At 45.6% G+C, this 27,143-nt stretch overlaps 1 protein-coding gene across 12 annotated transcripts in view; it reads left to right on the plus strand.

Annotated features, from left to right (window-relative positions):
- LOC119162985 (tRNA (34-2'-O)-methyltransferase regulator WDR6) overlaps positions 1-27,143 on the plus strand; it is a 996,048-nt gene that overhangs the window by 655,646 nt on the left and 313,259 nt on the right. For all 12 annotated transcript variants that reach the window (XM_075884507.1, XM_075884515.1, XM_075884512.1 and 9 more), the window contains one exon: positions 20,551-20,613. In XM_075884507.1, coding sequence (XP_075740622.1) covers positions 20,551-20,613 — 63 coding nt within the window. The remainder of the gene's footprint in view (positions 1-20,550; positions 20,614-27,143) is intronic.

A 27,143-nucleotide genomic window follows, 5' to 3' on the forward strand; every position in this document is an offset into this window, starting at 1 on the left:
TGTGATTAATGCAATCGAATGCCTGAGAAAAATCTATGAACACGCCTAGAACAACTTTCTTTTCTTCAAAGAAGCGTAATACGTATTCTTTTTGTTGAAGTAGTGCTAATTCCGTAGATTTGTGTGTTACAAAGCCGTATTGATCGTCAGAAACTAATTTATGAGTTTTACAAAATGATGACATCCGAATCTGAATTATTTTTTCAAGCCCTTTAGAAAATACCGGCAATATTGACACGGGTCGATAGTTTGACGCACATCTCCTGTCTCCCTTTTTAAAGAAAGCGGACACTTTTGCCTTTTACATTTCGATGGGAAAAACGCCTGAATTAAGGCAGAGGTTAAAGATGTCTGTAAGTATTGGGGTCAATATATCAAGGACGTATTTCACCGGCTTTATCTGGACGTCATCTGCATCCCGGCTTTGAGAATTTTTCATATTCATAAAAACAGAATAAACTTCTGAGCATGTCACTGGGTTCATAAACATGCAATTACTGTTATAAAAATAGGAATTTTCATTTGGCGGTGCAGCACATTCAGTCCTGCGGCTAACAAAATGATCGTTAAAGGCATCACACATGTCTTTGCCCGTGACGCTAGCTCCATCAACAACGATCTCAACGGGAGCTATGACATTGTTCGACTGCAAAACTACCGTATTTATTTGTGTCCATATTTTTTTCACGTCATCTTGACAGGATTCAAACAGAGCGTAATAGTACGCATCTCTTGCCTGTTGTAATTCTTTGTTGAGTTTATTTCTGTATAGTTTAAACTGCGAAAATAGTTCTTCAGGTCGCGATCGGCATCGTTGAGAGTTCGTGATGTCGTCGGGGACAACCTCGTAATCAAGTGGGCCGAGACGTCGAACCACCCTGTACGGTCCGAAGTACCGTTGCAGAAGCTTTTCACTTAGTCCACGTTGGCGTATCGGCGTCCACACCCAAACACGTTCACCGGGCTGGTATTCCACGAAGCGTCGTCGAAGGTTGTAACGGTGGCTGTCGGTCGTCTGTTGATTCTTGATACGGAGACGCGCAAGTTGTCGGGCTTCTTCGGCGCGTTGAAGGTACTCGCTCACATCGAGGTTTTCTTCGTCGGTGACGTTGGGTAACATGGCATCGAGCGTCGTTGCCGGGCTCCTTCCGTAGACCAATTTGTATGGAGATATCTGCGTCGTCTCCTGCACCGCCGTGTTGTATGCAAAGGTCACATACGGAAGAATGGCGTCCTACATCTTGTGTTCCACATCGACGTACATTGAAAGCATATCGGCGATCGTCTTGTTAAGCCGCTCGGTGAGGCCGTTGGTCTGTGGGTGGTACGCTGTCGTCCGGCGGTGGTTTGTTTGGCTGTATGCCAAGATCGCTTGAGTTAAGTCGGTAGTGAATGTTGTTCCTCTGTCGGTGATAAGGACCTCCGGGGCGCCGTGAGGTAGGACGATATTTTCGTTGAAGAACTTAGCTACATCGGATGCACTGCCTTTGGGAAGGGCTTTTGTCTCGGCGTAGCGGGTGAGGTAGTCGGTAGCTACCACGATCCACTTGTTTCCGAAAGTCGACGTCGGGAACGGCCCCAGTAGGTCCATACCAATCTGCTGGAAAGGTCGGCAAGGTGGTTCAATTGACTGCAGAAGTCCCCCTGGCCTTGTCGGCGGTGCCTTGCGTCGCTGACAGTCCCGGCATGTCCTCACATAACGAGTAACATCGGTGGTAAGACGTGGCCAGTAGTACCTTCCTTGTATCCTCACGAGCGTGCGAGAAACACCGAGGTGCCCTGCTGTCGGATCGTCGTGCAGGGCCTGCAGGGGTTCTGGTCGCAGAGCTGAAGGCACCACAAGGAGGTACTTAGCTCGAAGCGGTGAAAAGGTTTCCTTTTGTAGAAGACCGTTCCGTAGAAAGAACGACGCAAGTGCGCGCTTGAATACCTTCGGGACTTCGGCGGTCCTGCCTTCGAGGTATTCTATTAGGGCCTTAAGTTCCGGGTCGGCCCGCTGTCATTCAGCGAAGTCGTCGGTAGTTATCGTTCCCAAAAAGTAGTCGTCATCCGGGTCGTCGGGTAGCGGTTGGTCGACAGGCGCACGAGAGAGACAGTTGGCGTCGGAGTGTTTTTTGCCGGACTTGTAAATGACAGTAATGTCATATTCTTGAAGTCTCAGGCTCCATCGTGCGAGGCGACCTGAAGGGTCCTTCAAGGTGGCTAGCCAACAAAAGGCGTGGTGGTCGCTCACAACTCTGAAGGGCCTGCCGTAGAGGTAGGGGCGAAATTTCGACGTAGCCCAGATGATGGCGAGGCACTCCTTTTCTGGTGTGGAATAATTTGCTTCTGCTTTGGATAGCGATCGGCTGGCGTAACTAATAACCCTTTCAAGTCCGTCAGCCCTCTGCACAAGAACGGCGCCAAGACCTACGCTGTTTGCGTCAGTATGTATTTCTGTCTCGTCGAATTCGTCGAAATGGGCAAGTAACGAAGGCGTCTGGAGGCGATGTTTAAGCTCCTGGAAAGCGTGTTCCTGTGGCGTTTCCCACTTGAATTCCACGTCGGCCTTGGTAAGGTTAGTGAGAGGATCGGCGATGCGGGCGAAGTTTTTCACGAGCCGCCTATAAAAGGCGCACAGGCCCAGAAATCAGCGCACGGCTTTCTTGTCAGTGGGCGGCGGGAAGTCGGCGATGGCAGCTGTTTTCTGTGGATGGGGACGAACTCCAGACTTGCTAATAACGTGCCCCAGAAACAAGAGCTCCTCATACGCGAATCTGCACTTTTCTGGCTTCAGTGTGAGTCCGGAAGTCTTGATGGCTTGAAGTACAGCTTCAAGGCGCCGAAGATGCTCGTCGAAACTCGAGGAAAACACGACGACGTCTTCCAAGTACACAAGGCAAGTCTGCCACTTCAATCTATCCAGTACTGTATCCATAACGCGTTGAAAAGTTGCAGGGGCTGAGCAAAGGCCGAAGGGCATCACCTTAAACTCGAAGAGGCCGTCCGGTGTTATAAACGCCGTCTTCTCTCGGTCTCTTTCGTCGACTTCGATTTGCCAATAGCCAGTCTTGAGGTCCATTGACGAAAAGTACTTGGTGTTATGGAGCCGATCAAGTGCGTCGTCTATTCGTGGAAGAGGATACACGTCCTTTCTTGTGATTTTGTTCAGGCGGCGATAATCGACGCAGAAACGTAGGGTCCCATCCTTTTTCTTCACTAACATCACGGGGGATGCCCATGGACTTTTGGACGGCTGGATAATGTCATCCCGCAGCATTTCATCAACTTGTCTCTTCATGGCCTCACGTTCTCGCGTCGAAACTCTGTACGGACTCTGACGGAGTGGTCTGGCATTTTCTTCGGTTATGATGCGATGTTTCATGATTGGGGTCTGCCGAATTTTCAATGATGATGAAAAGCAATCTTCGTACTGTAGGAGCAGGGCCTTGAGCTGTTCTTGCTTATTGTTCGGAAGTCTGGGATAGACGTCGAAAGCTATGGGAGGGGCTTGGTTTCTCTGAGCAGGTTCCGCAGAATCGGCGAGGGCGAAAGCACTGGTGGCTTCGATAATTTCTTCGATGTATGCGACCGTTGTTCCTTTGTTCACATGTTTGTACTCATTGCTGAAATTCGTGAGCATAACCGTTGCTTTGCCTCCCCGCAGCTCTGCAATTCCTTTTGTGACGCAAATATTTCGGGTGACCAACAGATGCTGACTGCCTTCAACAATGCCTTCCAAGTCAGGTGATTTAGGAGCGCCGACTGAAATAATGACGCTTGAGCGAGGCGGAATTGTGACTTGTTCTTCCAGCACATTCAAGGCATGGTGTCCTGACGGCGTGCGCGGCGGTAGTGCTTCTTCTGTGGATAACGTTATCGACCTTGTTTTTAGGTTGATGACAGCACCATGGAGGCATAAGAAGTCCATGCCAAGGATGACATCTCTCGAGCAACGTTGTAGGACTACGAAGTCTGTAGGATAAATACGGCCGTTAATGGTGACTTTCGCTGTGCAGATTCCTGCAGGCGTTACGAGATGACCTCCGGCTGTGCGGATTTCAGGGCCTTTCCAAGCTGTCCTAACTTTCTTTAACGAACGACCCACTGATGACAGAATAGTCGGCTCCAGTATCGACGAGAGCGGTCACACTGTGGCCGTCGATAAGAACGTCGAGGTCGCTAGTTCGCCGTCTCGCATTACAGTTAGGGCGTGGCATCGGGTCACGGCTGCGTCGGCTTTTTCCGCTGCTCCCATGTTGCGTCGTCAGGCCACCTTCGGTAAGTGAGCTTTCGCCGTCAGGGCCTTGCCTGGTTGGCGTTGTGTTCGGAAAGCTCCGTCGCGGCAGCGTCGTCGGAGGAGGATCTTCGGTAGTTCGTCGCACAGCAACCGCACCTCCACCGGTTGCTGCCCTTAGTTTCCCGGATACGGGCTAGGAGACCGGCCCCGCGTTGGGCCAGAGTACTGCCGGTGGTGCGGTGACGTGCGGCGGCTGGGCAACGGCGAATGCAAAGGGCTTCGTGGTGTCCACCGAGTTCCTGTCAGGTAGTCGGCGATGTCACGAGGTCGTTCTCCTGGCTGTGGACGCGGTGCATTGACGGCGAAGCCACGCAGTCCCATCTGTCGATACTGGCAACGGTGGTATGTGTGTCCGGCCTCGCCGCAGTGGTAGCAGAGCGGGCGATGGTCCGGGGTGCGCCAGACGTTAGTCTTCTTCGGTGCACTGCGCTGGGCCGCTGGCGAACGGTATGACGTCGGTTGGGGTGGTGGCGGCGGTGGCGTCTGTCGACGGAAGTGCGATGGGGCGGCGTTTTGGCGTGGATGGGGAGGAGCGTTGTGGCGCAGTGCAGTGGCGTAGCTCATAGAGTCCGGCTCGGGCAGCGGTGCGTGGGGAATTTGAAATGATTGCCGAACTTCTTCTCGCACAATGTCGGTGATTAAATCCACTTGAGGCTGCGCCGAAGGCAACAGCTTGCGCAGCTCTTCCCGCACGATCGCTCGGATCGTTTCACGCAGGTCTCCGGAGTTACTGGCTTGAGCAGCAGCGCAGTCTGCACTCAGGCGACGATTATACTGTCTGGTGCGCATGTCCAGGGTCTTTACGATAGTGGTCGCTTCGGCTACAAATTCTTGGACGGTTTTCGGTGGGTTTCTCATCAGTCCCGCAAAGAGCTCGTGTTTGACCCCTCGCATGAAGAAACGAACTTTTTTCTCCTCAGGCATGTCTGGGTCAGCGTGACGGAATAGCCGGGTCATTTTTTCTGTGAAAATGGCGGCATTTTCATTTGCTAGCTGAACCCGGGTCTCTAATAAAGCAGCGGTCCTCTCTTTGCGCGCGACGCTCGCGAACGTTTGCAGAAATGCGCCGCAGAAAACATCCCACGTTCGAAGCGTGGACTCCCGATTTTCGAGCCAGGTCCTTGCGGTGTCTTCCAAATAGAAGAACACACGACGCAGCTTTTCGTCATGGTCCCAGTGGTTGAGGGCGGCCACACGATCGTATGTTTCTAGCCAGGATTCCGGGTCTTCGAACGATCACCCATGGAAAATTGGTGGTTCCCTGGGTTAATGCATGACCATCGTGGGCTGGGACGCTGCGGTTGTCATTGTCGCTTCAGTCGCGGTCATGGCCTTGGTCTTCCGCGCCTTGTCTTGTAGAAGCCCGTACTCCGGGGGTAGTCCTTGCTGTCAGCGGCTTGTTCGCTGCTCCTAGTTGGCGTCGGTGTCTTCTCCGCGACGTGGGCTGGGTTCTTGGCTTGACAGGGGCGTCCGGTACATGAACGAAGCAGCACCTCCACCAGATGTCACGGGATCATGACGTGGCCGAAGACAGGAGACTTCGTGTTGGGATTTAACTGTTTATTTGGGCGAACCTGTGCCCGGTAAACGGAAAGTCCAGTTATAGCAGCAGTCTCGCACAGATAGCAGTCTCGGACTGATAGCGGCGAACGGAGCGTCGGCCTTCGATCAAAAACTGACAAGCGGCGAAGCGCTTAGGCATTCATACTCTTGCCGTCGAATGTTCTAGCGTTATCGCTGGCGGTGGCGTAGGTTCCAGAACAATCTGTTTCATTCGCACAGTGGGTGTGATCTTATTGAAATTATCTACTACAGTCCGGAACCTTCTCGAAAACTGCAGGCGCGGTTTGCGCTGAGAATCGTGTGGTGTTTTGGGACGATAACAAAAACTTTGGAAATGGAACGTGGCAATATGATCAAATTATTAAAATCCCAGAAAAATTCATTATAAAAAAGATTTTGTTGTTTTTTATTTTATTTTTATTTATTTATTTTATACTATGGTCAGCCCTCTCTTGAGGGCTCTTACAGGGAGAGTACAACCAAGTACAAACCAACCAATATACATCTATGTCAGGTAGTAGCGCAATCAATTAATACATGTGTAACACTTTATCAAATAGGCAAACACTGCCTGCAATTACAGCAATGCCTGGCTACGCATTCCAAGGCTTAAACACAGCTGGAAGAAAGAAAACAAAGAAACTCATACCAAGGAAAGATGCAGGCTTATCATCTGGCAGCTCTATCACTTAAATACATGTCCAACAATTTTTCGAATCGGCAAAGATCGCTTGCATTTACTACAATGCCTGGCAACGCATCCCAAAGCTCAATCACACCTGGAAAAAAAGAACATCGAAGCACATTACTCCAATAAGAGTACGGTACTAAAACACAGCCGTGATTTACCCGACTGCTTCCTTTCCCTGGCACTCTTAAGTACAAATCTTTGTTAATTTTTAGTTGTTTTTAAAGTATCCTGAAAAAAAGCTTTCAACTGGTTCTTTTGTCTTTGTGCCTCAAGTGATTCCAGTTTACAGGACTCTAACATATGTTTACACAATCCAAACAGCGGTAATTCGTGCATACGAAGCGGTCGGCACAGCGTTGAACTTTTTCTAATTTTGTTTTCAGGCTGTGTTGATGAGGACTCCACACGACTGAGACATATTCTAGTATTAGTTTTGTGAGGTACAAGTTTTATATCTCGCGTAGCTTGATGTAGTTTTTTTCTTAAGAAACCTAGTCTCTGGTTTGCTTTCAAGCACACATTGTCTACGTGTGTATGTCATGCCAAATTTTGAGTAAAGATGACTCCTAAATACAGTCGAACCCCACTACAATGAACGCCGGTTCAACGAAATTCCCGCTATACTGAAAAATTCACGGTTCCCCATCAGCAGTCCATAGGGGTCAATGTATAAATATTGTCGCCACAGCGAACACTTTTTCTTCTGCCGTCCCCAAAACACTAGTGTACTCTAATGCATTAATGTATGCGAACGATACCGCCATAGTATTCACAGGAGATAGTCTCTCAACACTGCAAGCCAACATAATGTCTGAATTGACACACGTAAGCAACTGGTTTATACAGAATAAATTGACGCTACATTCGGGGAAAACGAAGTATGTTGTTTTTCGATCAAGGCGAAAGAATATTGACACGGCGTCTATGCAACTTTACCTGAACAACACTCCTATCAAAGAAGTGGTTTCTTTTTAATATTTAGGAGTGTTTTTTGACCAGCACCTTCACTGGGAAGAACAAATTCATAGTGTTTGTAGAAAGGTGGCTTATAGTTATACCTTAATCAAAGCACGCGAATGATTTCCCCCCAGCGTGCTTCGAACATTGTATTTTTCCTTCTGTCATTCACATATTAGTTACTGTATTGAATCGGGGGGTGTAACGTATACGACATACCTAGAGCCATTACTACGACTACAAAAGAGAGCCCTAAGCATAATAGGTGGAAACCATGGAAATTCATATAAAACTACATTTCAGGAACAACAAATTTTATCAGTTTGGGCACTTCGCGATTATAAGGTTGCCCTTTTTGTTCAGAAAATTATAGGCACTAGCTTTCTCCTCTCCTCCACTCTGTTTACAATACCATCGCGAAACACTAGACACGCATCGAATGGCAATTTTAACTTACCTACAAGCTATAACTTATATGGAAAACGCTTATTGCAATTTCATGGGACTAAAATTTGGAACCGACTACCCTTAGAAGTTAAAGTGGCAAGAAATTTTAAGCACAGTGTGAAATTATCTTGCTTGCAGCATCAAGACATATAAATAGGTTTTTTTTTCACTTTCTCCTGCGCTAATTAGTGCTTTTACCCAGTCACTTATTATATATGACGATGAGGATGAAACAAACTATATTTGGGTATGTTGTGAAAATGCATATATGTACATGCGCATATGTATGTAGTATGTATGTGCATATGTAAATAGTTATATGTATAAATAATTTTGTATATATGTGTTTGTTGCTAAATATGCTCTACTAAGCGGCTTTTATGTACTCCGATATGGACCGATCACTAGCCAATGTAGGCTAACGGTCCAGATATCTTGTAATCTTTTCTTTGGTTGGTAATAAAAAACTGATTGATTGAAAAAAAAAAAAAAAGAAATTTCTCGATGTGATTCCTGGCTCAGATATTTATTGCTATACAGTAAACCTAATTTTTAACATTTTGATGCATTTTCAGAACCTGAAAATATGTCGACGAAGCCTAAAACACGCATTGGCACCACCAAAAACCACCGCTGTTCAGCAAACATGGACGTCGCCATTGCTCGATAGCGACGGCAATGAGACAGCCCTTCTTTTGCCAGTGACAAAAGAAGGGCAGTCTCATTGCCGTCGCTATCGAACAATGGCGGCGCTCATTCTTGCTCACGAAGAAAGGACCGTGTGCTTGCTGAATCAACGTTTATAGATACTTTTTCAGTTTCCGACCTCCCCACTTTGCTAACGAGGAGGAGGCGGCCGGCCACAGTTTCTGCCACCGCAGCGCTGCAGGCCAACTTTGCCCCAACCAAACGAACGTCGTCTGCTACAGCTAGGTGCTATGTGCAGCGTTTGTCTGACGATTTCAGGTCGAAAAAAAAAAAAAAAAACCCTGCCGCGCAACTTATTGTTTTTGCAAGAGAGGTACATATTCGTGCCAGGATACCCAAGTTACATCTTTCCAGGAGCTCGTTAAAAATAGTAATTTGCATAAAACTAGGCATGCACTTGTTTATTAAAGAGCCCTATCAACGCCCTGTAATTTCTCGTTATTTCAGACCCTAGAAACAAAATTTGGAGCGCAGTTGCGTGTGTCACCATCTTAAAAGCCTCGGTAAATGCTGCAACTCACCTGCTTTCTACTAATAGTTAATTAAGACCTGGCTTCGCGAGTCATAGCTTTGGGATATTTTATGCTCCGTGCATTAACTCGGCATGCAGTGTTTTAAAGCAAGTTGAAACTGAGCCTTTGCTGTAAGGTAGAAATTCCCACTGAAATTAAGGTATTTTTCTATTAAGGTGACATAAAGCAGTGGACTTTTATTTTTTTTTTCAAGTATTCAAGTGTCTGGATGTCTGTCAGAAGATAACATTTAAAATCATTCGTACAAAAAATGCAAGTTTGGAGGAAAGAAATCGGAAAACATTAATATTAACACAAGAACACTTGCCATGATCATACACTCGCTAGTATAAAGCACAGATGAACGTGCGGATGCACGCACGGATGGGCAGATGGACGCACGGATGGTCACACAGGCGGATGCATGGACAGACGGAAGCAAAAACGAATGTACGGACAGATGCTTCGCCCCACTCTCCATCATTCACCCCGTGGATATGCTGCCATTTTTACTCCTGCAATATGTCTTCACATTGCGGGCTGCTACAATTTTTTTTCTTTCCCTCTGTGCTTTCATCGTACTGGTATTGTCTTGGCACTTCTGCCTTGGAAAAGTGAATCCAAGTTACAATGCACACATGAATCAACTCTGTGGTAAATTCATTGTAATTTTGTTGGCAACCAACAAAGGTGGTACCTATCTGGGTGAGTTCATCTACCACTCTCCAAAAGAGGTCACCAAAGCAATCATTTTTCGATTCTTCGCTGATGATGTGCTCCACACTTCTAACACATTCTAAGAGCTTTTTGAAGGGGTAAATCAGGCTGCCTCTCACATATTCCCTCTCTTATACCAACAACGCCTCTGAAGGAAGTGAATCTTGTACACCTTCTGCTTCTTTCTTGCATTCAATGCATTGTGTGGTTTGCAGAGTCTTACGTACTACATATCCAGTTAAATAGTACAGCACTGTTTTTGCTGGTAGAGGGACGCTGTACACATAGTCCTCAGGTCTATTGCTGCCCTCTCTTAGAGGTATGGATGTCAGATGCCTCCAAACCTCCTCCTTAAGGCTTTTCTTTTTCTCCAGGGCTTCACGCCATTTTTCTCCAAGTCTGTCGAATGTGCTCATCAGGACACGTTCAGTTCCTGCCTGGCCAGATTCACAGTTTTGTTGGCTATCTTGATTGGAGTGGGAGAGAAGGCGGAACAGTTGACTAAGTTTGGCCACTGTCGGGTAATCTTTATCGCTTCTAAAGGACCTCACGAGGCCGAAAAAGCGCTGCAAGAAAAAAAAAGGCATTCCTGATGAATACTGTGACAAATAAAATGACCATCCTTGAGGCCAGTACGCATGGAAAGTGATGCCCTTTGGAATAAAAAATGCCGCCAGCACCTATCAGAGGGTCAATGTTGTACTGGCTCTGCATAGACATTACAATTTCAGAATCAAAAATGATCTTATTATCATCAGGAGTTTTACAAATTGTTAGTATACAGAAGGAAGTCCCATAGTCAGAGACTGAATCGGGACCTCCTACAGTAATGAATACAGAAAAAAATTATTTGAATTGGCAAACAGCAGTACAAAAATAAGCAAAAGGATGCAACGCAAGCTGAAAGAAGGACAAATTAAAAAAATGACTGGAGAAAGCAAAAAAGAAAAGAAGGCAAAAGCCAAAAGCAGACTACATTAAAAGGAAGAATAATTCAATGTTCATAATTGTAGAACAAAATTACAAAATCAGTAAACACAAGAAATAAAGGTAATGTAGTACTTCTAAGTTTTTACAAAATTCTAAAGAAAAAAATAGATAAAAAATAAAGGTAATTAAGCACTCTTATACAGCTTTCAGAAGAATGCAATGAAAAAAAGCATTAAAAAATACACAATGAACAGAAAACAAATGTCACATTCATTTCAGCAATGAATGATGATGCGATGCTTTTATTTATGTTGTGAAATTATATGAATAGGAAGGAGAGTAACAGAAGTGACGAAAACTACCTAGGTCATGAAAGTGATGAGAGGAAGGTCTTCAGTTCTTTTTTGAAGTTGCAAATCGGTTCAATTTTTTTATTGCAAAAGGTATAGTATTCCAGAAATGAATTCCATTAAAGTTAGTTGTTTGTTTGCCGTAGTTACTGTGAACCTTTGGTAAAATTAAATTCCGATTATGCGCAAACCTTGTCAAGTTAGTATTCACTAGATTAGATGTACACAAGAAGCTGATTGTTGATTTGCTTGTACAGTAGTTTGAATTTGAAAGTGCCACAGACCACTAGGATATTGTGGACATGTAGGAGTGCGATAGCATTACTGCGATAGTGACTAGGGTAAGTATTCTAATAGATTGATTTTGCATAGTTTGGAGAGAAACAAGATGACTGCTGTAAGTATTGCCCCAGGATGTGATACAGTAATTAAAGTGAGAATGAATAAAAGCGTAGTACAATGAAAGTAATGTAAGTTGGGAAAATAAATCACAGCTTTAAGCTGAACAAGTATGCCATAAGCCATTTTTCTTCGTAGGAGAAAAATATGCGAATGAAATTTAAATTTGCGGTCAAGTTGGATTCCCAAGAAAGTAGCCCCCTCATCTGCTTTGATTGCGAATCGATTTATAAATATTGGTGGGATATTATTATGTTCACGTTGGTGAAAGTGAAAAACAACAAATTTAGTTTTGGTGGGATTGATTTGTTGCTTATTATGAAAACACTAAGCAGTCAAGCTTGAAAGATCATTACTTAATTTCTGTGTCAGAGATTGGAGGTATTTATCAGTGTTAATAATTGTTGTATCATCTGCGTAAAGTAAGCACTCTGAAGTGGTTAGAGAAGTTGGCAGGTCATTGATATAAATTATGAAAAGAAGTGGGCCGAGAATAGAATCTTGCGGTACTCAAATATTTGTTACCTTCGGTGTAGATTGAAAACCTGGCAGACTTGCAACTCGACTTCTATTGAGTAGGCAATTTTTTATTAACATTAGTGCAGGACCAGTTACGCCTATGGCTTCAAGCTTCATGAAAAGAATGTAGTGGTTAATAGTGTTGAGTGCTTTAGTAAAATCAATGAAAACAGAATCTGGGTAGAAGCTTTTATCTATTGCTCTCTGTAGTTTTCAGTCAAAGATAACAGAGCGAGGTCAGTGGAATAGCCTTGACGAAAACCAAATTGCAAAAGTGAAAGAACCTGATATTTATTGAGGTATTTGGTCAGGCGAGTTTCGAGCACTTTTTCAAATACTTTACTGAAGAAAGGCATTATGCAAAAGGGTCGATAATTGGATATTTGTGTACTGTCACCTTTTTTAAACACAGGAACAACTTTTTCACTTGTCAATTCTACAGGAAAGACACCAGTTTTGAAAGCTAAGTTGATTATGTATGATAAAATATTGGAAACAGCATGTGCAATCATTTTTACATGGGTTGGGGAAATACCATCAGGGCCAGCACTTGTTGTGTTCAGGTTTCGAATGGCATCATGTATTTCGTGACATGTGGTAGGAAATAAGAAGAATGATTGTGGCAGACGAGAACCGGGAAGCTGATAATCAGCATCAGGGATGACGTCAGTGTTAAAGAAATAGTCACTGAAAGCTCCAACTATCACTGACGGTATATCATACTTAACCTTTTTATATTTAACAATGATGATGCTAGAGTGACTATCCTTCCTGCTCAAGAATGAGTTCACAATTTCTCACTTCTTTGTTATATCTGAGCCAGCATCATAAACCTTTCATTCATTATATTGTTTTTTAGCATTTTTCAGTTGTAATGCAAGAGTGTTGCAAAATTTTTATAACGTGCAAGTAATTTTATATTAAGAGGTTTTTGTTTTGTTTTTCTATAAAGGTTCTCTTTGGCTCTTAGCTGCATATTGATTTTTAGCATTTTTCAGTTGTAATGCAAGAGTGTTGCAAAATTTTTATAACGTGCAAGTAATTTTATATTAAGAGGTTTTTGTTTTGTTTTTCTATAAAGGTTCTCTTTGGCTCTTAGCTGCTTCAATAACTTTTCAGTAATACAAAGATTGTGAGGACTGGCGTAACCTTTTTTACATTTACAAACCTGAGTATGGCGCTGAATATAGGACAGTAATACAGATGAAAACTCTGTGAGGCCATTTGTGAATCATCTAAGCGTACTAGGGACAACCAGTCAGTACACATAACATCATGAATGAACGACTCCCTGTCTAGAACATGCCTAATGAAAGATATGCTAGTTGGAGCAGCGTGACAGTTGAAGCGCACAAAAATCGGGTAATGGTCGCTGATTTCGACATTAAGAACCCCTGCATCCGGCACTTGAGATTAGTTAGAGAGTGCATGATCGATTAGGGTACTTACATTGACGATGTCGCGATACTCTGTCAGAGCTGCGACGACCACATGGAACATTTGGACAAGGTGCTTGCGTCACTGGCGAAGGCAGGGTTGACGCTCAACATAAGCAAGTGTCGTTTAGCCCTATAAGAAGTCAAATTCTTGGGGAACATTGTAGGATCAGGCAGGCACGGAACGACACAGAGAAGGTCCGGGTGATAAAGGAGATTCTGGCTCCCGAAACAAAGGGACAACTTCACAGTTTCTTAGGGCTAGCCAACTATTATAAGGACTACATGCCCAATTACTCCAACATCGTTATGCCTCCGACCAACCTAACTGGCCGACGTATTCTGCAGAAATTACCGTAGAATACAGAGGCACAAGAAGCTTTTGACAAAGTGAAAAACTGTCTAGTGCAGGCATCGGCATTATAGGCCCCAGATCCAAGGAAGGAATTTATCTTCGCCACAGATGCATCTGATTATGTCGTTGGTGCGTGCCTGACACAGCGGGATCTGGATGGTAAGGAGCGCCTTATCGCTTTTCTGAGCAAGAAACCTAGCCCACTCTGACCTAATAAGCCACAATTGAAAAGGAAGCTTATGCAATCATTTGGGCACTGGGGATGTTGAACGCTTGGCTGTTTAGTGCTAAGGTCAAAGTGATTACCGATCATAACCCGCTCAAATTTCTGACTAATCACTCCACAGAGAGTGAGGCTGACACGCCGGGCATTGGCGCTGCAGAAGTATAACCTGGAAATTGAACACAAAAAGGGGTCTCTAAATACTAATGCAGGCGCAATGTTGCGATTGGTGACTCCTAACGATGATCCATAAAAGAGACAGCAAAGTAAGGGGCGGTGTATGCTTTGTCGATGCATGTGCTCGACAGAGTCGAAGAGGTGCGAGTGACAATTGGTGCCTCACGTATCGAGCCAGTGAACATGTGTGAATGAGTGGTTGTGTTTGTGTGGCATGTCATAGATACAGTTTAACACAGTTGAAGGGGAGGTGTTGGGTTCAAACTTGGTGCGTTCGCCAAATACCTTCATATTGTTACCTGCCCTGCTGAGGGTGAGCCCACGCCATGACGAAAGCGGTGTCACTGAATTGGCAGTACGGCGCCTGTCTGTTGGTCATAAAGGACACGAAGACCCACGTCGCCAAGGGGCTTAGTGGTGGCGCCTCTCGAGACAAGAGTCGAGTCTGGCTGCAAGGGTGGAAGCTGCACTTGTGCTCGGCTGTAGCAACCAAACCCAGCAGCAGCGGCGGCATCGATACACGCGCCAAATATATTGATGGCCTGTCAGCCCAGCATTGCATGCATGTGCCCGGAAGGTGCGTTCTCACGGCTCGGCGACACTGGGAGTGAAGTTGAGCAGTGATGAGAGCCAGTGGTTCTTCGAGGAAGATCCGAGGAGGGAGGACTCCGTGCTTGCCACCTTCAACGGTAGCCAACCAAGAGTTGGGGAGAGAGACATTCCTGTGTTCTGATTGTATTGTGAGAGTGTTTGAATGAGGAGTCAAGGTATAAAACCAGGGGTGCAAGGACAGGAGAGAGAAGAGAAACGAATAAACGTCTCTATCGAAATGATATCCGAGTGGTTCTTTTCTCAAGGTGCCAGCAGATGAAAAATCTCGTCTTTAGCTTCCTTGGCGGCAGCAGCAAATATCGCGCAACCAGCGAGGCGAGTGGGAGACTAAAACGGAACTTGACTGGCACATTTCGATCTGCTTTCCATTCTGCACGTGACTTTCCAATTCGTTTTTATCGCACTCATTGCTTGCCTTTGCGGCAAAGCTGCTTTGCGGCAGACTTTTTTTAGTTATGTTTAGAGGCTTTCTCATTGAACAAATAAAATAAAGAAACTACATGTCAATTAAGTGACTACAACCATTGGTCCAGTTCGCACCTTGTGTCTTTTAAAGAAGCTTTTGCACTACTCAAGCAATGCTTATGGTGCATTGTGGTGACCAAAGACAATGAGTAGCCTTTGGGAGTTGTGTAGGTGCACTAAACCCATGGGTAATTGCATGCATTTTATTATATATAATGTTCCTTCATGGTGTCCCTAACTTTTCTGGGTGGTTTTGAGCTGAGGTGGTTGAGGATGCAGGCTGAAGACTCGGGGTCTGGGGGTCAAAACTGATGATTCATGTCCCCACCAGAAGTGCCCCCATTCATTTCCAACATACTCTTTTTCTACTACAACATAGAGGGCACCCCATAGCCGACTTGGCTAGAGCTACTGCATGAACTTGGCACTGATGCCCCTTACAGTTAATACACATCCTTCCCCTTTTATACAGCAGATCAGTGGAACATAAGTAGTTACAGTTTATGGAGACACTCGAAGTATGGGACAGCATTCCCGAGTTCTTCGAGGAAGCTGAAGTGTGGAATCAGTGCTTGGTGATGTTATGGTGTCACTAGTCTATAGGGCTCAACAGATAATAGTAGTAGAACTACTCCCAGCTGTCACATGTGGCTCCAGGCACATAGCAGAATGGCCGAAGCACTTGGGGTTGTTCTGGTAATGCATGAACTGTGGCTTTACGTGATCGAAATGTCATTGCCTGTCAACTAACTATAGCCCCATTTACAAATTGTGTTGCCTGGTCACTAAAATGGGCATCCAGCTTGAATCTGGCTGAAAATTCCAGGCGTCTTCTTGCTGCATTGGCACCCTTGGTTTTACTCTTTGACTGTACTCCATATTTAGAAAGAAATAATGATGGAGAGAACTAGGTAGAGAGAAATAGAAAGAGAAAGAAAAGAAAGAGAAAAATAGAACTAAAAACTGAGAAACATAAACAATAAATTCTGCCCAGTTCAACTGTTCCTTCTGGCTTGGCCCCACTAGTGCAAAGCTGCTTCAATTTTTTTAGGGTGACCATGAAGTGATGAAAAAGTATTGTTCTGTAGTTATGCAGTTAAACCTGGACATAATGAAATTGAATAATTTTCAGAAAAATTTCTTACAAAGAGGATTTCGTTTTATGCAGATTTGGTACGAAAATTCAGAAAATAAACGCACAAAATGAACAAAAAGAGACTGAATGCAGAGCTAACCAAGTCTTTTATTTAGAGGTAAAAAACTGCGTTACTATTGCAATAGCAATTACATGAACACTCTCGGCGGGTTTTTGTCGTCGCCGCCATGTTCCGTAACAAGATCAAATTGATAACATGCCCCGGTGTATTGTAACTTTCACAAGCAGGTAAAAGCGTGCAAGCGCTGCTGGAGCAGGCACCAAATGAGTCAAGTCGGCCCATCTCTATCGTCTTAGAGGTGCATCAGATATAATTCCCCGCATGTTAGAACTGCCGTCGAATGCTTAAACAGAAAGAAAGCCAACCTTCTTGAAATTTCAAGAAAAAACGCGGGACAAAGGGGGGGGGGGGGTGAAGGGGGCGGAGGGAGATCACTAAGCAACAATGAAGACTGAAATTTGATTTTAAGGGCAGTCGCAATCACTGGTGTGCTAGTTATCTTGGCAATTATCGGTGCACTATCAACATGAAGAGACTGTGTGAAAAAAGCACTTCTCCTTTGAGCGGCCGTATTTGTTCACACCAGCGTTTTGTAGAAGTTCCGCGATATCAGATCCAAAAGAGTTGGCGGCCAGCCTTACTTCATGTAACGTATTACAAATATTTGCTATCGCATTCATTGCATTGCAATAAATGCACCGTCGTAATGTTGGCAGAATAATCGACTTATGACCAAAGCTACGAGCCCGCGAACTCTCAGCGCAGCGCAAGACAGAAGCGCGTAGTCGACCTCCAAAGATCAGTCATCACAGTGGTCTCGAAGGGTTTCCATGAGCGCCTAATCTGACATCCTCTTGGTGGGGACGACACAGTTGTCCGCATTTAAAAAAAAAAAAAGCAAAGCTGAATGTCGCCGAAAGCCAGATCATGCGCTGGCAGTAAAACCATGCACACGCGCACGGTATCAAAAACGAAGAGCGACTGACACAAACGCAGATATAGATATTATGAAAACTACACGATAAAGTACCCTCTATATGCAGCGCTGTTCAACAAATGTGACGCTAACTAAAAACGTGGCACTGCCAATGCAAAACTTTGTTTTGTTTTGTTTTGGGTTTGGAAAAGGAAGGGGCACATCCGCGCGTGTGTCCGCGGTGGCAAGAACGGCGACAACACCGGCTCGTGGGGCACCTGCTTACCTTGCGCTCACCTGTGCGCAATCACAAGCGCTCGCTCTCGACTGCTGCGCTGTGCTCGCCGCCGCCACTTCGCGCTTTGTCGGCGGCGGGGCAGTCGCGAAAGATGCATGCTCTTACCAAAATCCGGGGCAATATTCCTAGATTGTTCGTGAGAAAAATTAGTTGTTTCTTGAGAAGAATGGCTGGATAGGCAAGTTGGTACTGATTTATAATGTACTGCGCAAAAAACGAACGGAAACAGGAAGTGGGGAAAAGGACAGACTGCGCTTGTCTGTCCTTTTTCTCTACTTCGTGTTTCCGTTCGTTTTTTGCGTAGTATGGTAAATCTTGGTTTTCTCCCTCTGTTACTTTGTTACATAGAGGTCACAAATACATGTGCTTCCACGGAGAAACCGCGGGAAATAGAAAAACTTGGTTATATCGAGGAATTAGTTATGTGGAGGTGAGGTTTGTTTTAAGCAGTTATAACTGTATACACTTGGCCTGTTCATCCAGTAGTAAAATTATTTAAAGAAAAAAAGCTTACATGACTTTTTATAAATTGGTATGTTATAGTAAACACATGTGAAAAACATACGCCATCTCCCTCTAAAAAGAACCATGTGTAGATGCGAAGCAGCTGACGCTACTGCAAACACATGTGACGGCGTTGCTGCTGGCGCTCATCGCGGCATTGCGCAGGAAAGAAACTTGGAAAGGTACCAAACAAGCAGTGACAGACCGGTGTTTTCTACTGGAACATGCCAATCGCTGCTAATGGGCAATGAGATGCAGAAGACTCTGATTGAACACAGAGACCGACAGCCCGCTTATAGTTAACACGCATGTTTCAAATTTTTACTGTTCAACTACGTACAGGAGAAATTTACCATCTGCACTACCGTGGAGGTCGAGATATGGTGCCTGCCTTTATATAAGGGGTAGCCAGTGAATGGTCGTGCAGTGCGAGCAGTCCGTTTTTCAATAAAAAAACCCACTGCAGACACTGCCTGCATTGGCATTGCGAGGCGAGAGAGGGGGAGCATAGGAGAGCAGAAAGACGGGAAGGGGGTGCGCATGCACAGTGGGGATGTAAGTGCCACAGGGAAGGATGCCCAGAGGAAAGAGATGGGGAGCAAGCGTAGGCTAGCAGACGCTGCTTGCGTCGGCGTTTCGAGGCGAGAGACTGAGAGCTTGGAGAGGAAAGAGGGAAGGGGAGCGCACGCGCAGTAAGGGTGCTCATGCCACGCACCAGATTGAGCTAAATGATGATACTTTGCATCAAATAACCCAAACCAAACATCATACTTTTTAGCGCAGTCAGGAAAAAGAAAGAACTGGCCAAGAATGAAAACATACAGCACATGGGGAAAGCGAACATCAACTGACCCTTTTTAGGACAAACTGATAAAAAAAGAGAGATCACCTAAAACGCATGGGCGGAATCGTGGCATAGTTAATCAAGCATTGATCTAAAAAGTCTCAACTCATTGCCCAAAAAATTAATGGATGTGTCACTATAAAAACTGTGTCCTTGCGCTTGATATGGAAAGCTTCCAGTGGCTTCCTTGCGAAGGCATTACCACCTCTGCCAAAGATCTTGATCTCGCTTAACTGCGGTGCACACATGCAGGTTGAGCAAATGCGTTACCTTTATTTTTTCACGACAACTCATCTAACCACGCACGTTTGTTAATGCACCTCTCAGTTGGACCTAGGCAGATTTTTCCACACCATAGTTGTATGGCATATGCGACGCCTATTGCCCACTTTACGTATGGCATTGCATGTCTTTTTTTGCATCCAAACTTCTCTTTTTTATAGCATACACCCGCATAAAGACTACTCAATTTTCAAGGGCATTGAACACGACAGTGTTTGCTGACAACCTTCTTTAGGTTGTGCGACATCCTGTAGATATACAGTGCCACTTGAGATCCTCGCTTCACTCCTGCGTTACTGGCAACTCGCAGTTTCATGCCTATTTCATGCCTGAACAGTTATATAGAGCTGTGGTTACTTTTAAATTGTGGTGCTCAGCTTTACAGGTTTGGTTTGATTTCTGGCACCAGTACTTGTACCCTATTTTATATATATAGCTCATTTCATGGCAAATTTTTGACAACCAGCCATATTTTAACTGTTTGCTTTCTGAAATATACATTGATTGTTGTCTGGTAAATATATTTCTTGGTCAATATGAATATTTAAGAGATGTTCAAAAATGATACGAACTCCAATTCGTGTATGGCAAATTTTGTTTCTGCTCTTAAAATGCCAATAGCTGCTCTAAACTATCATTTTTTCCACTCTGAAAACATGGCTGCTCCAAAGTAGTGATTTTTCTGATCAAACTATGCTCCTAAAAGCAAAAAGTCTCTTCTGTTACTGCAGGACCAACAATTTCAGGTGAAGAATCACTAATGTACTAAAAAAAGTGAATTCATTTGCAGCTCAGCAGACTGTTGTGCCAGAGAAGGTTTATGAGACCTTGAACACGGTGACTCATTTCATAACCTCTGCAGTTCCAAGTGCACATGTGCAGCAGATGGTTACTACATTTTTGAAAACATGCAAAGTAAGCAGTAATTCACATAACATAAACAGCATATCAAATAAAAGGTTTTGTATTTAATAACAACAATTGATATTTTTTTTTACCTTCTCACAAGTAGTTCCAGCTTTTCAATTCAACATGCTCTCACATTGATGAACTTTTTTTGGGTCCCTTGAAGTTAGGTCAAGTGAAGTTTTATTGTGTGTTTTTTTCATGCATTTCTTTTACAAATTGCATGCAGAGACGGTGAACAAATGTGCTGTGTTCATGTTGTTATTTGGAAGCCTTTTGTCTGCACTTTTTTTTTACTTGCAGTTTCCCAGAGCTACATTGCCACAGCTGGTGAAGACAATATCATCACTATATCACAGCTATATCGTATCCTTCTTTGTTATCAGTTTGTTTTTCCAGCATCTTTGTTACTTTCACAGAACATGCACATGATGCTTACTGGGACATTAGATTTGGCTCTTGACTTCTATTGCATTTGGTTTGCAACTGTATCATCTAGGTATCAGCTTGCAAATTTTTTTGCCTTGTAGGAAGTGAAGAAATGGGAATAATAATAATATAATAGTACAGTAAAAACAAGTAATTATATTAGTTAGTTTTGTTGAATTAGGGATCAATTGATCGTGACTCAATTGATTCTGTGTGAGAAAAGTCTGATGCCCTGTTGAAGTGCAGATGTGCTCATCGTGTCACAGTGGCTTCCTATTAAGACCTCGAATCTTTATTCGAGAGGTGCAGTGCTCATGTCGCGTTCTCTATACCACAAACCACTCAGTCTGCACAATGCACAACATTGCAAACAGTTCCATGGCAAAAAAAAAAAAATTAGGTTTTAAATACATGAAACTTGTGTGGTGTCATATTTGTTGATAGTGGCCATGTTTTCTGTTCTGCCGAAATGTACGTGCAGCACGTATGAAGAAGTGATCAAGGCCTGGCACCGTTGTGCATTCATCCAACAGAATTCTTGTTAGCTGACTTTATCGCAAAACTTCCACGTACTATTGGCCTCAAGTATAGTTTTTCAGCGAGATGTGGATGTTTCTAAAGGATGTTGCCATTCACTTCTTGCACTTTTAATTATACTACCCTTATGTAAATGAACTTGGGGAATAATTTGGTCATGTCTCAAGAACTTCATGAACACAGCATAACTGAAACATTAACCACTCTGCCCAGTGCTCGTCGAGTACCTTAGCATCTACCAGTAGACAGTGCATCGCTACCACGGAAATTGCTCAGGCTCTGCGACTTCATAGAATGCTGCTAAGAATATACCCGCAGGGATCCTAGAGCACCAGTACTCTTTGAAATTGGATCTTTAGGGCTGAGTCTTTCTTCAAAGACCCAGCCACTGAGCTAAATCAGCTGTGTCAAGTATAAGCAAAAAAGCAGCAAGAAGCAGAGAAATTTCTGGTGAGCGGCAAATACAACCGACATCGCAGTTGAGTTAAAGTGTGGCGAGACCATTAAGGTGTGGCGAGACCGCTCGTTTGACAGTTCTTCTGAAGTACTGGAGCAGTATAGACATTCCTTTTTGTACCCTGTCTTCTTTTCTCTGCGATGATGGCAAGACCTGGAATGCATCCAAGCTTCCCAATGTTCCTTTGGGTTTCCACACTCTGCGTCTAGAGCAGGCTTGGATTGCGCAAGAAGTTAGCACATTGAGGTCTCTGACACGAGAAACCCCAAGGTTATTGACTGCTTCTGAGGCTTGTGGTGAACTCTAAGTGCGCCAAGGGCAGCAGCTGGCGCTACCAGCATGTCGCAGACCAACATTCCTTTGCACTGCCACAAAAAACGTGGAGAGGGAGTGGAAAGGGATACTGATCCCGGAGTTGAGCTTGGTTGAATGAATAAAGTTAGTTGGTATCGAGACTCTCAGCAACACGCTTCGTATCTGCATCACTAGAGCATACCAACAAATATTGACCCATAGCCCCGAACATGGAGCAACACGAGGTCGTTGACAGCTTGACAGTGGATGTATTATACATGAAGCTTCCTCTATTTTAGACCACGGACTCGTTACTTTGGTTTGTTCAGGTAGAATTTCAATTTGCCGCACGCCGCATCACTGCCGACACCACCAAATACTACCACGTGGCCAACATTCCACTTGCCACAGAGAGTGAGGTGCGCTACATGCTGCTTGCCCCACCAGCAGAAAATCCATATTGAATGCAAAAGAGAGACTGATTGGCCGTGTGACCCTTTCAGAGCCGAAGCGCCTACGGCAGCTGCTACGCGAGGCTGAACTGGGTGATCGTCCACCAAGCCAACTGCTGCACTAGATGTTGTAACTAGCGGGCAGCACAGGAAGCCTCGACAATCGCCGAGTGCGGAAGCTTTTCCTTTGAAAATTCTGCACGATCGTACAGATAGGCATCACGGCCTCTGGATAGATGAAAGTTCACAAGATCGCCAAACTGGCTGACAAACTCATGACCATCACCCAGTCAGCAGTGGCCACCTTGCTTGCCGACGCCTTCCTGTCTCGCACCTTGGTGGAGATTCAGGCAGCAATTCCTCACCTTCCCGAAAACATTGCGGCACTACAGTCAAGTGCAAGCCAAAGAACACAGCGGCATGCTGCAGAACAACGGCGACAGCTGTGCTGGTACCACCGTAAGTTCGGTGACACTGCACGGAACTGTGTGCTGCCGTTCGAGAAATCGTAAATGCACCAAGCGAGCACTGAGGGCGACAGGTGCCACCGGATCAGGGGAATGTCGCCCATCTGTCTTCTTCTTGTCTGGTCGCAAGAAAGGCACCCACTTTCCAGTCTACCCTAAGGCAGAATTGAGCGTGCGGTCGGTGTCGCCAGTCTATCGCACAGACCCAAGCTTGTCGCCATAGCAAGCTGTAAATAACACGACGATACCGACGTACGGGCGCTGCTCTTTCTTGCTAGATGTGGGCTTCAAGAGGACATTCGGCTGGATATTTGTGGTAGCCGACGTAAAATTTGCTGTCCTCGGAGTGTACTTCTTCCGTCACTTTGGACTGTTTGTTGATGTATGAAACCACCATATACAGTCCCCACTCACAAGCAGAAGTGCACTGAAAGTCACTTAAGCCTCCGCCTCTCAGTCATACACACGTGGTACCATCGGTCACCACCCGTTATATGTTTTACGACTATCCTATGCGAGTTCCTCGAGTGCACGCGAACGCCACAGACTGGCGGTGGCGCCAAGCGCATTGTATTTCACCACATTTCCACCACAAGACCCCCGGTTTCCACACGCCCACGCCACTTGTTCCGCCAGAAGCTGAAAGTAGGAGGACAGAAGTTCCACCACATGCTCGAGCTCGGCATAATTGGCCCATCCGCAAGCCCTTGGGCATACCGCTACACATGATGCCAAAATTGACATCAAGACACTGGCGGGCCTACGGCAATTATTGAGCCTTCAACCAAGCAACCAAGCCTGATTGTTACCCATTATCACACATTCACGATGTCAAGGTCAACCTGCATGGTACGACACTTTTCTCTAAGATCAACCTCGTACATGTCTACCATCAAATTTCCATGGCCCCAGAAGACACCCGAAGACAATGATAACAACGTCATTCGGCCTGTACGACTTCCTCCGCATGCCGTTTGGCTTGCGAAACTCTATAAGACATTCCAACGCCTTATTAAAAGTGTTTTGCGCGGCCTTGACTTCTGTCATGCACACCACAAAACTCATTGCAAGCAGCTCACCAGATGAGCATGGGGTGCATCTACGATCTCTGTTTCAGTGCCAGGCAGAGCATGGAATACTGGCGAACATAAACAAGCCTGAGTTTGGGCTGTACGATTTCAGGTTTCTTGGCCACGTTATCTCGAGCTGCAGAATTAAACCTTATCCAGACAAGGTCAAAGCAGTCAAGCAGTTCACACGACCCAACACTAAACGTCAGCTCCACGAGTTCCTTGGTCTTGTGGACTACTACCGCTGTTTTACAACCTAGTGTCGAGCTATTTTGCAGCCTCTTCACCTCCTGCTGTCGACACAAGTGTGCTGCTAAGGAACTTCATTGGATGGAGCGTGCCCAAGCGGCCTTCCAGGCAATCAAGAGACTTCTTGGTGACACTGCATTTCTCACTTACCCATAACAGGAAGGTCTGCAGTGCCTTATGGTCAATGCATCAGGCACAGCTGTGGGTGCCGCACTTCAACAATGCATCGAAGGAGTATGGTGACCAATCGCGTTCTTTGCGCAGAAACTGACGCCCACCGAATAGCAGTACAGCACCTTCTGGCGCGAACTATAGGCTGCCTCCGTGGCCCATACTTGGAAGCTACCAAGTTCTTTGTCCTAAAGGCTGCACACCGGCGACTAGCAGCGGTCGCGCGACCACTCGTGACTGGCGACCGAAAAGCCACTGATGTTCACATCGACAGAGGCTGCATGCGAGTGACCGGAAGTCACAAAACCGGAAAGTCCCGTCCGGATCTCGTTATCAGTGAGAACTCTGGATCAGCTGATCGCCGCCAGCTGAGCGAGCGGAGCAAACCGAGCGCACCGCATTTATTGTTTTCGTCCGTTCTCGCTCAGCGTTCCCAACAGCGTCAAGTTCAATTCAAGCGAAGAACAAGACATTGTCATGGTGCTGGTGCGCTGTGCCATGGTGTCAGCACTTGCATCACAGATGCCTCCAAAGGAAAAAAGCCGGTAGTGGGTGTGACCGTCCTTTCGATCGCGGGAGTTGGCCAGCCATGCAAGCCGCCTACCTCCCGAGCTGCGCTGAGATGACGAGGAGTATTTGCGAGAGTCGTACGTATTCAGAAACGATTCTTGAGTTTAACTTGACTTGCCACAGCCTACAATGCAGCACAAACGCGTCTCGAACATGGTGTCTTAAGTCGTTGCCAACGCATGAAGCACAAACGCGTTCCAACGCGCTGCATTGAAGGCGGTGACAAGTCAAGTTCAAGACAAAAAAACGCTTCTGAATAAGGGGAAAAGATAGTGCACAATTTATTTTCTCTTTACTTTGACGGTGTTTAGCTTCTTGGGAATGCTGCCACGTAAACTCTATGATTGATTGATTGATTTGTGGGGTTTAACGTCCCAAAACCAACATATGATTATGAGAGACGCCGTAGTGGAGGGCTCCGGAAATTTTGACCACCTGGGGTTCTTTAACGTGCACCCAAATCTGAGTACACGGGCCTACAACATTTCCGCCTCCATCAGAAATGCAGCCGCCACAGCCGGGATTTGATCCCGCGACCTGCGGGTCAGCAGCCGAGTACCTTAACCACTAGACCACCGTGGCGGGGCTGCCACGTAAACTCGATACTTTTCTCGAGCTGCTGCGCCCCGCCATCTCCAAGCCAATTAAGTATTCCGGGGTGGCCATGGTGCGACAGACCCAGAGGAACACACTCGTTTGTATCTGGCGACAGGAAGCCAGCGCAATAAAAAAAAAAACAGATTGAGCATCACTGATCGGTTCCAGCAGCTTTGCGACTGCAGTCGCGCGACTAAAAAATTGGTCAGGAAGCGACTAGCCAAAGCAGTCGCTTTGCGACAGTTTGCAATCGTTCGCGACTGTTTGCGACCAGTCACAAATGGTCGCGCAACCGCTGCTAGTCGCCGGTGTGCACAAAACTCTCACCTATGCCTTGCGGTCATTGACTACTCTGTCGGAAGATATTGGCATCGTTACATGAGATGACACAACCTGGAATCCAGGCTATGCAAAAGCTCTTCACAGCCCGTTTCGTATGGCCCAGCATAAACTGTGATTGCCAACAATGGACCCATGAGTGTCTCCCTTGACAGCGATCTAAGGTACAGCGTCACAGCATGACACTGTTGGAGATGTTTCCTGGACCAGATGCTCGATTTGACCATGTACACGTCGACATCATCGGGCCGTTGCGACCCTGTCAGTGCCAAATGTACTTGTGTGAATCTTTTCACTCATTGGGCAAAGGCTATTGCCATTTTGACATCACAGCCGGAACTGTTGCTTATGCTTTCATTAGCCACTGGCTCTGTCGTTTTGGCATGTCATCATTCATCACAACTGACAGGGGAGGCCAATTCGAGTCAGCATTATTCACCAGTTTGACGAAGCTCATCAGTACATTGCAAATCAGAACGACATGTTACCATTACAAGCACCATACAATGGACTCTTGAAACGTATTCACCATGGGGAAAAGATGATTATCATCAAGAATGTGTTACTGGACCAATTTTAGCTGGCGCACATATAAACCAACCGGTCCACCTATCTACCTGAAACCTTCAGAACAGTGCCACACGCCACTCGAATGAGAGCCACACGCCACTCGAATGAGAGCCACACGCCACTCGAATGAGAGCGAGGGACTTGGGAATTCTCCAAGAAACTGAATTTTACTACACACACAGTGGAAGATGGACAGGTGTGCCAGGTCGCCTCAATTTGTAGCCAGTGACCGCTCTGGCCTTTCATTTTGTTCTTGTTCTCACTAGAGGGGAAGTACTGTGGGGAACTTGGAAGTGTGCCACCATGCAGTGGGTGACGCTGCGTGTCGCAGACCAACATTTCTTTCTTTCCCTATACACCACCGACAAAGACATGGTGAGGGAGAGGAATGGGGAACTAGTCTCCGAGTTTAACCTGGTTGAACGAATAAGTTGTATCGAGACTCTCAGCATCATGCTTTGTCTCTGCGTCACTCGTGCGTACCAACAATCTTGGCCTGTTCCTGTGGCTACACAGGTTGGTCCCAACTTAGACACTCCTGAGCCAAAACAGGTGTGCCTCTTCTTGCTTTGGTAGGATACCAGGCTGCTTCAGACTCGGACCTCTCTGATCTGCAATCCGGTCTAGCTCCTGTTCAAGTCTAACTGCATGGGCAAAAGACTCTCTCTGAAAGGATTACTTTTGTGTTTTTGCT

The sequence above is a fragment of the Rhipicephalus microplus genome, unplaced genomic scaffold, assembly GCF_043290135.1.
Source record: "Rhipicephalus microplus isolate Deutch F79 unplaced genomic scaffold, USDA_Rmic scaffold_34, whole genome shotgun sequence".
Taxonomy (NCBI): Eukaryota; Metazoa; Arthropoda; class Arachnida; order Ixodida; family Ixodidae; genus Rhipicephalus; species Rhipicephalus microplus.